We start from the raw sequence: 16,232 nt of genomic DNA, 5'->3' as shown, positions 1-16,232 counted from the left end.
CTATTAGTTACAATAACATTTCCAAGAGACATAATACACATAATATTCCAAGATATGGAAAATTCTGTTATTTATTAAAAACATTGGACTAGATTTTAACTACTCCATGAGAAGAATTCAGGAATATTTAAATCAAGATATGTATTACCTTTTTCTAAATATATTCCTTCTCCATTAAACAACTTCAAATACTGTATGAAATCTAAATATAGTTTTTAAATCTCTTGCATAATGGTTTCATACACTATTGGAAGTTTTCTAAAAATCTATTTAAACCTTTTTTATTCTTTGCATGGAAAAGCATTTTTTGAACATCTAGCTTCATTTTCTTTCAATATAAACTGTTTTCCCTCATTCTTGATTATTTACTTAAATTTATTGACTTTACTGTTTATCATCCAGATGAGGGAGATGAAGGACAAACCAACCTAACTCTTTATAATATTACATACTCCCTTTTTGTGACCTTGTAGTCTCTTAATTTGTGGTAGAGTCAGACTGACTGGATGGAGTTGAGCGTTTAATGGCTGGATGCCCTTCCTGATGCCTATGTGGCGTTTGCAGCAGATATGTTGTACTAGGACAGAAACATCTGCCACTACCTAGGATTGAACTCTCAGCTTTCCATGTAGGAGGCAAGCGCCTTCACCACTACGCCACTACGCTGCTCTCTTTACAATATTACATAAGGTATGCAAAAATTATAGAAGTACTTTAAAACTGCAGTCATTACTTAGAATAGACACGAACAAGACTGTACTATAAAATATGAACAAGATTATTCTTCAGGCCTTAATAATATGACTAGATCAGATAAATTAATTTGCATTCCAGTTAACATAAAATATTGTTGTATTTGCTTGAAAACAATTACAAATTTCTCTAAACAAGAATCATTAAAATAAATTTTCTTGTTTGATTGTCCAGCTATAAAAAGAAAGATCAAATAACAAAAATTCAAAGAAGTTATCCCTTCTTTCTTTTTCCAGATACAGCCATCAAATTGTTTCATTTGTGTGAATAGAATAGAATAGAATAGAATAGAATAGAATAGAATAGAATAGAATAGAATTCTTTATTAGCCAAGTGTGATTGGACACACAAGGAATTTGTCTTGGTGCATATGCTCTTGGTGTACATAAAAGAAAAGATAGATTCGTTAAGAATCATAAGGTACAACACTTAATGATAGTCATAGGGAAACAGTCAATATAAATCTTAAGGATACCAGCAACAAGGTTACAGTCATACAGCCATAAGTGGGAGATGGGTGATAGGAAAGGTGAAAAGATTAATAGTAATGCAGACTTAGTAACTAGTTTGACAATGTTGAGGGAATGATTTGTTTAGCAGAGTGATGGCGTTCGGGAAAAAACTGTTCTTGTGTCTAGTTGTTCTGGTGTGCAGTGCTCTATAGCATCGTTCTGAGGGTAGGAGTTGAAACAATTTATGTCCAGGATGCGAGGGGTCTGTAAATATTTCACAGCCCTCTTTTTGACTCCTGCAGTATACAGGTCTTCAATAGAAGGCAGGTTGGTAGCAATTGTTTTTTCTGCAGTTCTAATTATCCTCTGAAGTCTGTGTCTGTCTTGTTGGGTTGCAGAACCAAACCAGACAGTAATAGAGGTGCAGATGACAGACTCAATAATTCCTCTGTAGAATTTTTATCAACAGCTCCTTGGGCAGTTTGAGCTTTCTGAGTTGGCGCAGAAAGAACATTCTTTGTTGAGCTTTTTTGATGACATTTTTGGTGTTGGGTATCCATTTTAGGTCGTGAGATATGGTAGAACCTAGAAATTTGAAGGTCTCTACTGTGTTGTCTAGTATTGTAAGAGGTGGTAATATGGGAGGATTTCTCCTAAAGTCCACCATCATTTCTACAGTTTTGAGTGTATTCAGTTCCAGATTGTTCTGGTCGCACCACAAGGCTAGTTGTTCAACCTCCCATCTGTATGCAGATTCATCATTGTCTCGAATAAGAGCAATCAATGTTGTATCATCTGCAAACTTCAGTAGTTTAACAGATGGATCGTTTGAGATGCAGTCATTGGTATATAGAGAGAAGAGAAGTGGAGAGAGCACACAGCCTTGTGGGGCCCCTGTGCTAATTGTACAGGTATCTGATGTGATTCTGCTTAGCTTCACCTGCTGCTTCCTGTCTGTTAGGAAGCTTATGATCCATTTACAAGTGTGTTCAGGTACTGCTAGCTGGTTTAGCTTAGTTAGAAGAATGTCTGGAATGATGGTGTTGAATGCTGAACTAAAGTCTACAAAGAGGATCCTTGCCTAGGTCTTTGGAGATTCAAGATGTTGTAGGATGTAGTGCAGAGCCATATTAACAGCATCATCTGTTGATCTATTTGCTCAGTATGCAAGTTGCATGGGGTCCAACAGCGGATCCGTGATGGTTTTCAAGTGAGACAGCACTAGCCTTTCAAAGGTTTTCATAACTACAGATGTTAGAGCAACTGGTCTGTAGTTGTTCAGTTCCTTGATGGTGGGCTTCTTTGGCACTGGGATGATAGTAGAGCATTTGAAACAAGAAGGAACATAGCACATCTCTAGCGATTTGTCCTGCATTTATTCTTTATGGCCTACTATTCAAAAATTCTCTTCAATTTTTCACTGAGATTAATAGTGTGTAGTAGGTTGCTGCAAGGACATTTAATAGTGTCTTTTGAAAGACTTTCTTAGAAATAGAGAGATGCAGAGAACAGCCCTCTTTCGTTTTTAAAAACTCAACAACAACAAAAACCAGAATAAACAAAAACTTATGATAGGAAACAAATCCCACAACATTCCATACAGGTTTCTAAACAGTCTGCTGATTAACAACAGGCATCCATAATGCCACAGTCCATGTCACATGGGCAGTTGCAGTCATCTCCCATTTCTTCCCCACAGCAGCAGGCCACCCATGGGCAGATTCTACATGAGGTTTGCTCCAGGATGAGGCCACAGAGGGTGACGAATTCACAGAACAAGGCCAAAATACAGTGTACAAAGCAATCTTGAGAAAGTAGACAGGGAGGGAAGGAATAAAAAGAAGAAATTTCCTACTACATTCTGAATGACCATTCTGGAGAAAACAAAACACCTTAAGAGTAAACAGAACCATTTTCTTTTTTTCCACATTACATTATATGCATGCATAATATGAGAAGCACTTTTGCATGCCAGCTCACCTTCCTTTCAATAGTCTAGTAATTATCCACTTAAGATAAATGAAGTCAGCAGTGCAATGACTCATCAGTACAATTACTCAACATTACATCTTAAAGTTACAGAATACATGTAAAGTTGTAGCACACATATATTGCCTGGACAACTTGTTAGGTTTACACCATATCCTAACACTAATAAAGAAATGCTAGCTATAAAATATAAAAATAAATTGGGTTGAAAAATGAAAACAAAATTTTCCAAAGAGATTATTCAGTCTGTCACTTATAAATGAACCAGGTACAGATAGTCCTTGCTTACAATATTTCATTTAGACCCTTCGAAGTTAAAATGGCACTGAAAAAAATAACTTATGACCGTTTTTCACACTTATGACCATTGCAGGATCCCCATGGTCATGTGATCAAAATTCAGATGCTTGGCAACTAACTCATATTTATGACAGTTGCAATGTCCTGGGTCATGTGATTCCCTTTTGTGACCTTCGGACAAACAAAGTCAATGGGAAAGCCAAATTCACTTAATAGCCAGGCTACTAACTTAACAACTGTAGTGATTCACTTTACAATTGTGGCAAGAAAGGTTGTAAAATGGGACAAAGTTTGCTTAACAACTGTCTCGCTTAGCAACAGAAATGTTGGGCTCAATTGTGGTCGTAAGTCAAAGACTATTTTTAATGCAAACAATGTTGGGAGAGATGCATGTTTGATTCATCCACAATCAAAAGAAATTAGCCACTGGTGTTACATAAGCATTTTTGTTTAATTTGTTAGTTTATCTGTTAGCTCATTTCTATAAATAATGGACAGTAATACATAAACACGATGAATAGAAAATATTCACTGGTAACAAAAAAAGGAAAGAAGAACCAGCTAGTAAGAAGAATGCTTACATACATTAAATGATGTTTTTCATGAAGAATAACCATACCTACAAGTGACCTTCATCCAGTGCTTAGCAGATATGACACATGAAATGAAGCTGGGGAGTACAAGTTCAGTGAAGAGAACCAAAGCCAGATTGATGGGGATTAATTAGACTGTTGTCATGGAGATTGTCATGGAATAAAACTAACAATTTCCTCTTATGGTTTTTTTAAAATAATGTAAACGAAGAAGAGTTAAGAAGAAATAGATGTCTCAGTATTGATAATTCAAGATTAGCTTAACTTTTTTTCTCTATCTTGACAATGAACACCAAATAAAGGAAGAAAAGAAAGAAAAGTTTCCAAATTACAACAAATTATAACTACCAGTAAACAAAATGAAACGGCCATGCAATTAATGGCAATGACATTACATGCAGAGCAATGATTGTGAAAATAAAACAACAAATAATTATATCATCATTATCATCATCTTAGTATTTTAATTTGTTAAAGCCACTACATTCCAAAACTCTGTAGCATACAACATCCAGAATAAAATTTAAAACAATTAGTAACATAACAGAACTAAAAATACCAACAAAAACAGCCATTACAATAAAATACATGCACAGCAGGGACCCACTAACACATTAGCTCAGGTGCAGAACGATTATTGTGAACAAAAATAATACCAAAACATGGGTAGTCCTCGACTTACAACCATTTGTTTAATGATCATTCAAAGTTACAATGGCACTGGAAAAAGTGAGTTATGCCTGTTTTTCACACTTATGACTGTTGCAGCATACCCATAGTAAAAATTTGATCATGATCAAATCATGACCATGATCAAAATTTGGCTGCTTGGTAACTGGCATATATTGATGACAGTTGCAATGTCCCAGGTCATGTAATCACCTTTTGTGATTTTTTTTGACAAGCAAATTCAATGGGGAAGCCAGATTCACTTAACAACTGTGTTATTAACTTAACAACTGCAGTGATTCACTTAACAACTGTGGCAAAAAAGGTAATAAAACGGGGCAAAATTCACTTAAAATTATCTTGCTTAGTAATACAAATGTTGGGCTCAACTGTGGGCATAAGTTGAAGACCACTTGTAGTTTTTATTTTCTAAAAACCTACTTAGAAAAAAAAGGAGAAGAATTCACCAAAATAATTTAGCAACAAAGTTGCTGATCCTGATTACCAACATTGTGTAACAACTACCTGTACATTCTTCATTTATTTTTGCAAAACTAAAATAAAAAATAATAATAATCTAAACAGGTGGCAGTGTATGCCATAACATTTTTGTATCATTTTGTTAACACAATCTTATTATCAATCAATGTCATTTAAAAAATAATTCTAAACAGTTTATCTATTTCACCATTTTTATTGTTCATGTCTATTTATAGATTATCCATGAATCAAAATCTTTTCTGAATAAATAAGTGTCATGACAAAGCTCAAGAAGATACAATGGCTTATTTTCTGGCTGTTACACAGTATATCTATTTTTATTTTTTGGCTGTTAAACACAGCATAATCATAGTTGGTTTAACTATCCCTACTTAATCCTTTCTTTGTTGTTTCCATCCATCTATACATTGCTTATTTTCAGTTAATCATATTTATCCTTATTCTTTTTCATAACAATTTAACATTGAGACATGGTTCTTGCTTAAAATATACCTTAAATTATAAATTCCTTTTAACATTTTAAATTAACCATATTTATTGTTATCCTTTTTCAAACCAATTTAACATTAACACATAATTCTTACTTCAAACATACCTTTAGATATGTTTATAATTTCCTTTTAACATTCTTAATTTCTGTAAAAACCTTCTTTTTATTACTACAATCCACCTGTACATTGTTTTATTTTTAATCACATTGTTTCAATCTTCTTTTTCTTTTTCCAGTCGTGTTTATCTTATTTCTTCATCTCCTCACCTGCAAACATATATTTCTTTCCATTTTCAAAGTTTTCAATTTTGTCCTCCATAAGTCATATTATATCTTTTTGTTATTTTTATTCCAGATATAATATATCAAATCTTCTGTTGGGCCTGCGCTTAGTCCTTCTTTTATTCCTGCACCAATTTTTTAAGTTATTATTGTTTCAACTATAGGAGTTCCATTATAATTTCCTTTTCTTTTCACAAAAGTCAAGCTGCCTGCAGACAGGGAAAAAACCCCTCCTCAGCAAGATCCCAAGACTTTTATCTGTAGAACTCAAAATTTCCCATAGCAGAAAAGAGTTACAAAGTTCCTTTTTGAACCAGATGGTGTCCCTCTACAATCCACATTTTCCATTAGTCATGCAAGTACCCATTTTGTGCTATTATGTAACAAACCAATTTATTTCTTCTTTTTTTAATTTTAAAAGTATCCAATCTTCTTTTTTTTTAAAAAAAAATCCAATTCAAATTTTAAAATATCCAGTCTTTGTCCCATATCTTGATATTTAATTCCTTTAGTTCTATTCAAAACTTAGTTGTTTATTGGGTCTTTGTTTCTTTAAGGTAACATTTTAAACTTTCAGCCCCTTTGTTATTCAGCTGCTATTTTATAGCTAGAGGTCTCATAGATGTTAATTTTGTTCTGGGCATTGTTCTAGCTTGGGTTGGTTGTCACTCACCCAGTCTCAAAGAGCTCCATTTCTATCCACTTTCCTCTAGCACATTTCTTGCCTGGTTGTCCCAGCTTCGTGGTAACTGCCATGGCTGCTGCCCCCCGCCGCCGACTCACAGAGGGTTCCTTCTGACCTCCGAGGAACTTGCCTGTTCCTCTTGGTTGTCCGAGGTGCCCCTCCTTTTCCCTCATCCCTGCAGGATGGTTCCGGTCTGAAGACCCATCGGCGGCAGTTCAGCAGCCGGGGTTTTCGCAGAGCTCATCAGAGCCCACTATTTCCCCAACTGTCTTGCCGTGATGCCAAACCGGAAGTCCTCAAGAATTGAAATTCTGATGATGTCTTATTACCTTGGTAAACTTTGCCTCATAGGCTTTGAGGTTGACACAATGCAGGAATTGAAGCTTTCTGAAAGAGATGCTTGGCCTCCAACCTTCATATCAACAAATTATAGGGACTTCCAGTGGCAACGCGTCGTCGAGAGCAGCTCCTCTCGGGGCGCTAGCCCCGCGATCTGTTAAAGCCGCTAAAACAGCAAAAAACAGCTGTTTAGCAGTTAGAAAGTTTTCCCCTCAGGAAAAGAGGGGAAAGAGAGCAGCCAGGCTTGGGTTGAGCTCCCCAAGAGTCCCAGGAACAATTCTGGGGCACGAAGGGTGAGAGCTCCCTAGAAGCCTGACACAAGCTCCGGACCTGGGACGCTTCTGCATTTAGCAGAACAAGACGCCGCCACCATCCCTGCAACATTTTAACACTATTTTGGATACAAAGCAGGCAGAGCAAAGACAGGAGGAACTCCAATTGCAAGTATTAAACTTTAACTCCTGTGTATTGAATACTTCCTTCTAGATTGCTGTGGGAAGAAAGTGAAAGGAAATGGCACCGAGCCTTAATTGGGTGTGGTAGCGAAAGTTAACGTCAAAGTACTCATCTGCACTGACAGTTTCTGCTGCTAATAAACGAGACTGGTCTCAAAAGAAAGAAGAATTAAATTGGACTGTAGAGAAATTTAAATTTACTGAGGACTGAAATTAATTGGAAATTGAGTTAACTTCTGGAAGTGGTTGCTGTAAAAGTTTTAATTTGGAACTGAAAATTTGAAAATGGCTTCTAAGCAAATAAAGATTGCTGGGGCTAAAATTACTGTGAGCTCCCCTATTCCACCACCCAAACCGCAATCTTTGACAGCTCCAGCAGAACCACAAGTTTTAACCCTGGAAGCCTTGCAGCAAGCCTTAAAGCTGCAAGCCTTCTCTTTAGAAGAAAAATTTACTTCTGTTCTTGATGAAAAAATAAAAGTGGTGACTGATAAAATGGATGAAGTAACTCTAGAAGTTACAGAAATCAAGGATGAAATTCAAGCTCGCAATAAGGCAATTAGAGAAGACATTATTTTTGCATTTAAAGGTCTGGCAAATCATATTGAAGGGTTAGATGAAAGACTAGAGGAAGTTAATCAATCAAATGTGAATTTGGAGAATAAAATGGGAGAAGTTCAGACTCAGATAGAAAAAGCAGATTTAGAGGTGATGATGATGCAATACAGATCGATGGAATTTGCTATAAGAGTAAGAGGCCTGAAAGAAAATACCCAAGAGAATTTGAGAGAGATCTTTGCAGAAGCCTTTGCACAGATAATTCAAGAAAGAAAGGAGGATCTGGATTGGCAAATGGATAAAATTTATCGCATTAATTCATGGTGGCCAGGCAGAGAAATTTACCAAGAGATATTGTAATTTACTTTACAACAAGAAGGCTAAGAAATACGATATTGCAGGCTTCCTACAAAAATAAACTTCAAGTGGCAGGGCAGGAAGTTCTAACACTAAAAGAAATTCCTCCCAAAATGTTGAGAGCAAGGAAGGACTATGCTTTTGTGGTGGATGAACTCAGAAAACGTCAGATACAGTATAGATGGGAGATTCAAACTGGATTGGTGGTGGATTATTCAGGACAGAGATTTTGTCTTAATACATTATGGAAAGCAAGGGATTTCTACTTTAATGTATTGAAGGCTGGAGGTTCCTCTTCCCCAGAAACCAGAAGAAGAAAGGAAATAGAGGAAACAAGAATGGGAGTGAAAGAAATTACCCAGGTTTGGCAGAGGCTCAAGGAGGGGTTTTGATTGTTGAAGAAGATTCATTACAACTTACGAGCTCTGCCCAAGATATGGAGTTATTTGGCAAAATAGAGGAGCCGAGGGATCAAAGGCAGACTCGAGCAGCAAAGAAACGCCAAGAGGAATTAAAGGTGCAGCAAGCTCTGATCAAAGCACAAGAAACCACAAAATCAGAAGCAGTGGGAGGAGCTAGGCCAAAGATCAAAGTGAAAGATGACCTTCAGCTGATGCTTGAAAAGCTTCAAAGTGCCAAAAATGGCAAGTAAATTTCTAACTTGGAATGTCAATGGATTAAATTCACTGCAAAAGAGGAGGAAAATATTTCATTATCTGAAGCAGTACAAAAATGATATTATATGCCTACAAGAGACACATATTAGAATGCAAGATCAAAAATATTTAACAAATGCAAGATTGGGGACACATTTTATAGCATCTGCAACGGAGAAGAAAAATGGTATAGTTATATGCCTAAAAAAAAGACTTAATTGCTAAATTAATTGAAGCAGATCCACAAGGAAGATATATTGCAATTGAAATCTTAATAGAAGGGGGAAAAACATTATTGATTGGACTATATGCACCAAATCAGCAACAAGAAAGTTTTTATAAGACTTTACATGCTAAATTAATACAGTGGAATTATAAAACACATATAATGATGGGAGACTGGAATGGAGTTTTGGATATTAAAAAGGATAAAAAAAGATCTCTACAAAATATTCAAACACGTGCTAGATTGCCTAAATCTTTTTTTTTATATGATGGAGGATATGGAGCTGAGAGATATTTGGCATGAGAGGAATGGAGAAGAGAAAGATTTTACTTTTTTCTCTGACAGGCATCAGTCATTTTCCAGGATTGATTTTATATTAATTTCCAATGAATTCCTTTCTAGGGTGAAGAAAACGAAGATATGTCCAAGAACATTAACAGATCATAGTCCGGTTTGGATGGAATTAGAATATGAGAAGGCACCCAGGAAGTCCTGGAGGCTGAATGAAAATTTGTTTAGATATGAGGAAAATGTGAAAGAATGTAAACAATTTATGAAAGAATTTTTTGTTATGAATTTGCATAAAGGTACACCTATGGAGATGGTTTGGGATGCAAGTAAGGCATATATGAGAGGTATTTTAATTTATTTGAATAATAAACATAGACGTAAACGAGAAAGGAAACGGAAGGAGTTAGAAGAAGAAATAAAAAATAAAGAGCAAGTATTAATTTTAAGCCCAACTGATAAGAAAACAAAAGAAGCAATTAATTTATTGTGAGGGCAATTTAATATGTTTTTTTTTTATTGAAAAAGTTTTACAATTACATTTTCTCCCCATTTCCCCCCCCCCATCCCTCCCTCCCTAACCACCCCAACCCCCCCTAACCCACCCCTCCCCCCGGACTTCCACAGAATATAATCCAAATCAAAAACCCCTTTTTATAAAACTTGAACCCCTCCATCCCCAATATATTTTTTCAACTTCACAAAATTCAAATATTTCTATCTTTATATAATACTCTCAGTTAAAAGCTATTTGATACTTCCTAGTTTGATATTTGTTCTGCACATAATCTATCCACTTTTTCCACTCCCATTCATAAGTCTCTTGTGAGCGATCTTTTAGATATGCTGAAATCTTCGCCATCTCTGCAAAGCTGGCCATCTTCAAAGTCCATTCCTCGATAGTGGGCATGGCTTCATTTTTCCAATATTGACCTATCAGTAATCTCGCTGCTGTTATCATATACAATATCAACTTTGTTTCACCGGCAATTTAATATGTTGATGGCAGATCAGGTAGCAACTAATTTGCAATATGCCAAACATAACTCCTTTTGTAATGCGAATAAACCAGGCAGATGGTTGGCATATTTGCTTAGGAAAAAAACAAAAGCTACGTACTATAGAGAAAATAGAATATAAGGGTAAAGAGGTGTACCAGCAAAATATGATTAAAAAAGCATTTTCAGAATTTTATACCAAGTTGTATACTAGTGATAAGATTCAAGGTATAGATATAGATAAATATATGCAGAGGGGGAATATCTCCATAATTTCAGAAGAACAAAGGGAAGGATTGAATCAATTGATAACTGTGGAGGAAATTATTTTAGCAATTAAACAATTGAAGGTGGGAAAAGCACCCGGGACAGATGGGTTGACAGCAGTTTATTATAAAAATTTGCAGGCAGAAATGGTGCAACCACTTAAAGAATTATTTAATAAAATACAAACTGGAGGACAAGTGCCTCCTTCCTGGAGAACAGCATTTATTTCCCTGATTCCAAAGGAAGACCAAGATCATACTCAGCCAAAAAACTATAGGCCTATTTCATTGTTAAATACAGATTACAAGATCTTTACTAAAATATTGGCAAATAGGTTGATGCCAGTTATGCAACAAATGATTCACAATGACCAAACCGGTTTTATTAATAGGCGATATATGAAGAGTAATGTAAGACAAATAGTTAATATATTGGAGTATTTGGGAAAAACAACCAGGTCCCTGTGGTGCTCATATTTTTAGATGCGGAAAAAGCGTTTGATCAATTGAACTGGAATTTTTTATTGAAAATAATTGAAAAGATGCAATTTGGAGAGTACTTTATACAATCTATTAAGGCAATATATCAGCAACAAACAGCACAAGTAATAATTAATGATAGTTTAACAGAAACCTTTAATATAGAAAAGGGAACAAGACAAAGATGTCCTTTATCTCCATTATTGTTTATTTTGACTTTGGAAATTTTGTTGAATAAAATACGTGGTTCAGATAAAATAAGGGGAATTAAAATTAGGAATGAGGATTACAGGGTACAAGCATTCGCAGACGACCTGGTTGTGACTCTGACCCAACCAATAAATTCGGTTATAGGTTTAATGGATATAATTAACCAATATGGACAAGTTTCTGGATTTAAAATTAATGCAGGGAAAACGAAGATAATAATTAAAAATATGGTTGCAAGTCAAAAAGAAGAAATTGAAAGAATAACAGGATTTGAATCAGTTAAGAAGGTTAAATATTTAGGGGTTTATATTACAACATCAAATACGAAATTATACAAGTATAATTATGAAGTACTGTGGCAAAAAATCTAGAAAGAGATGGAAGGTTGGAAAAAATTGCAATTATCATTGCTGGGAAGGATAGCTGCAGTAAAGATGAATATTTTGCCAAAATTTTTATTTCTTTTCCAAATGATACCAATACTGAAAAAAGATGGAGATTTGAACGAATGGCAGAAGGGTATTACCAATTTTATGTGGGCAGGAAAGAGACCAAGGATAAAACGGAAAATAATGCAAGATATACGTGAAAGAGGAGGTCTCAAAATGCCTAATTTAAGATTGTATTATGAGGCAGCTGTGCTCTCAGCAATTAGTGATTGGATTAATTTAACAGAAGAGAGAATATTGAATATTGAAGGGTATGATTTGTTATATGGATGGCATGCATATTTACTATATGATAAAAAGGTGGATAAGAATTTTAAAAGTCATATATTAAGAAATGCATTGTTACGCGTATGGAAAAAGTATCAATATAAATTAAATAACAAATTACCTGTTTGGACAATACCTAGACATATGATAGAAAATATAAGTGTGGAGCAGAAACAAGATGTGACTACCTATAAAGAGCTTCTTATTTTGGAAAGAGATATATTGCAATTAAAATCTTTAGAGGTATTAAAGGAAGAAAGGAAAATTCAAACCTGGTTTTAATATGGGCAATTGTATACTAGGTGGAAAGAAGATCAGAAAATTGGTATTGTGCAAAATGAAGAAAATTTAATAAAACAAATCAGAGATCAAAGCCCAATGCATATTAAAAGGTTGTATAATGCACTGATAGAAATAGATTCAAAAACTGAGTTAGTGAAGGATTGTATGATAAAATGGGCACAAAACTTTGGGGAATCAATATCTATGGATGTATGGGAGAAAATATGGGTTAGAAATGTGAAGTTTACTCAAGCCCAAAATTTAAGAGAAAATTTTTATAAAATGTTTTATAGATGGCACTTAGATCCCCAAAAGTTAGCCTGTATGTACCCGAATTTACAACCTACATGTTGGAGATGTAAATGTGATGATGCAATGTATTTTCATGTATGGTGGACATGTAAGAAAATTAAGGTATTTTGGATTAAGATATGGTGGATTATACAAAATATTCTTAAAAGGAAGATAAAATTTACTCCACAGTTGTTTTTACTGGGTATAATTGAAGGATGTACAGTTATAGAGACTAATTTGATTTTGAATTTAATAACGGCAGCCAGACTTTTGGTGGTGCAATACTGGAAGAAGGAAGAAATACCTACTATTGAAGAATAGACATTAAAAGTAGCCAATCTGGTGCAGATGGCTAAAATTTCTGCATATTTGAAGGACCGTTCGAATGAAAGATATGTACTGGAATGGAGAAGATGGATTAACTATATACAAAACAAATATGGGACTAAAAAGTTGCAAATAGCTTATGAATGAAAGATTCAGATGATTTCCTTTCCCACCCCCCCTCTACTTTGATATCTTAGTATCTATGGCGGAGTTAAAGAGTAAGGGGAAGTTAAGAGTTTATAGTTAGTTTGCTTATGTTAGATTATGTTTGTTAAATGCAATACCCTGTATTTTGCTCTGGGAAGTCGGGGGGGGGGAGGGAGAGGGGAAGGGGTGGGAGAAGGGGGGGAATTTGTTTGTAAAACATTTTAAAACTTTTCAATAAAAAAAAAACAAATTATATACACAGTCATAAAATTGTTTAATTGTGGAATTGGAAAGGGACCACAGAGATAAATGGAAACATCAGAGACATAGTATTTATTCTCTGATAAATTCAACTGAGCTCCATGTAACAGAGAGAGATTGCCACATTCTAAGTAAAGTGGAAACCTGTAGACTTAACAAGCATCTGAGTAAATAATCAATTTCCAGAGGTGGAAGTGCCAATCTGAGGGAGAGCTGATGACTGGAGAGTGGATGAGAATCGTTGCTTGCCTTACATATTGCCTGCTGATTGGTATAATTTAAGGTACCTATTATAGCTTTTTAAAAGGTTCTTGGATATGCCATCCTCAATCTATGACCATTCAGTCAGTGACTATAGTTACAATGGTGTTGGATAAAATGATGGGTCTTTAGAGTTCTGGCCATCCCAGCACTTACAACCAGTTGCCAAGTGCCCTGCAATCACATAGTTGCCTTTTGCAAATTTCCCAGCTAGCTTCTCCAGAATGTCAATGGGGAAGCTAGCAGAGAAGGTTGAATGCCACTGGGATAAGTCTCCCCAACCTATGCACCATTCCCCAGACCCTCTGTGTTCACATTATGCCACCCACTTGCACAGGACCATGCACTCTCCTTGACCTGCACAGCACCTTTTTACAATTTCCCTGACCCTTATACACCCTCTATGATTCATGTTACTTGTGAACCCTCCCTGACTCACACTGTGCCTCTTGTGCATCCTCTCCAACATCTGCACTACAACTTTCGCCCAACCCACAACGATCCTAATGCAAAGCTCTGTATACTCTCCCACTCATTCCTCTATCTGTATAGAAATTCTTGTGCACCCTCCCTGACTTCCTCCATGCCCCTTCATGCCCTCCCCCACCAGCAGTAGTCACTTACTTACCTAGAGGCCTGGGACTTGCAATTTCCTGCAACTGAATTCCTGGGATTCAGTTAACGATGACAATTGGGAATACAGGGATTGCCATCTCTAAGCAATACAAGAAGTCAATGACATATACTTTTTGTTTTAGAAAATACATTGTACACTATATTTTTCAATTTAAATCAGACATGATTATTGCACTATAGCATCAGGAGGTACAGTGATACAAACCTGATGTGAGACTGTGAGAATACTGTGAGAGAAGCAGAAAAGTGACATTTAAATTACTTCAGTGAATGGTGGGAAGCACCAGAGTATGTAAAAGAGAGAAGAAAAGTACAAATTTGCAGAGGCTGAAAGCAAGAGCTTCAGACATTGGCATATCATACAAACTACATACAGAACCTGAAGGATCAGAAAGGTGACAGGAGATGTGAGATGACATAATTCTTGCAAGCAAACAAGAGTTCCTCTTGACAGGATGTCTAGCTGAAAACATCAATTTCTAAACAAACAAGATGCTACATACATTTGGTGATCATGCATATAAAATTGTATTTTTATATTTATCTTTGTTTTTTAATACCTTGAAACATTCTCTGTGATTTATCACTGTTGATTGATAATGTTTTGAAAATCATTTGCGTCACATTTATAATTTGTATAATATTTATTCTACTCTTTCTTAGGTTAGTTTTTCCTAATATTTTAAAGGACAAACTCTTCCCTCATGGAATAATTCCATAAAATTCCATAAAATCTTGTTCTGTGTATCAAGATTTAACCAACTGATTGTAAGGTAGCCAATTTAAATATATCTATATAACATGATTCTATAGTATACAGTACAAATTTTTATTTATTTATTTTGTGCCTTAAGGTCAGTATTAACTCCTAGCAACTGCCTAGATTAGTCCCTACAGTGTTCTTGACTATATTTCAGGAGTGGTTTTGGCCTGCTTCCTAGGACTGCGAGAGATCAGCCAAAATTACTTAAGCTGGGTAATTTACCCAGCCCAGCTTTGTGCCTAAGGAAGAACTAGAATTCATGGCTTCTGTTTTGTAGCCTAATGCCTTAACCAAATTGGTTCTCAATACATAGTAGAGGTATGTGTGTGCAGTGGTGGGATTCAAACAGGGGTGAAATGGTACCGGGTCAGACTGGTTCGGGAGAACTGGTAGCGGAGATTGGGGCTGATTCGCCGAACCAGTAACAATCGCTGGCTGGCCAGGCCCCGAGCTGGTCCGCAGCCTGCAGTCCTGCCATGCTTCCCTGCCTTCCACACTGTCTTCCTTGTGTCCCAGTGTCCAGCTTGCGAAGGCAGGCAAGCAGAAGGCAAGCATGGCAGGGCTGCGGGGAAGGAGCTAGCAGCTTACTTCCTTCCCCGCAGCCCTGCCATACTTGCCTGCCTTCCACACTGCCTTCCCAGCAGTCCCCCATGCCCACTTGCCTTCCAAGATCAGTGTCCAGCTAACCCTAACCCCCACACCCTTGGGGGAGATGCAGCAGATGCTACCTTTGCCCAAAACCTCTCTCACATCTTTTGGAAGCAATTGGGAGGGGTGGGAGGGGTGGAGAGTGCAGGCATCACACCAAGCAGCCCTCCTCTTCTGCCAGCTTTGAGGCTGGGCAGGGCTCGGAGCAACAAATGGGAAGGCAAGGCAATCATGACTTTCTCCTCCTCCTCCTTGCGGGGTTCATTGAGTTTGTTTTGCAAGCTCGCCCGAGGTTTGCATCTTTGCCCAGCCTTTGGGGGTTTTGTGCAGCAAGCCCCCCTTTTCCTCCT

General features: G+C 36.4%; 1 protein-coding gene across 1 annotated transcript in view; it reads right to left on the bottom strand.

Annotated features, from left to right (window-relative positions):
- Positions 1–2,771: 2,771 nt before the first annotated feature.
- MDFIC (MyoD family inhibitor domain containing) overlaps positions 2,772–16,232 on the bottom strand; it is a 98,452-nt gene continuing 84,991 nt past the window's right edge. The window contains 1 exon segment of the mRNA XM_087874325.1: positions 2,772–3,010. Within this exon segment, the coding sequence (XP_087730451.1) occupies positions 2,772–3,010 (239 nt within the window).

Source organism: Pantherophis guttatus, chromosome 7 (assembly GCF_059756535.1).
Source record: "Pantherophis guttatus breed Tessera chromosome 7, ASM5975653v1, whole genome shotgun sequence".
NCBI classification, from domain to species: Eukaryota; Metazoa; Chordata; class Lepidosauria; order Squamata; family Colubridae; genus Pantherophis; species Pantherophis guttatus.
The sequence above is the reverse complement of the archived record's forward strand: the minus strand, read 5'-3'. Positions and strand labels throughout refer to the sequence as shown.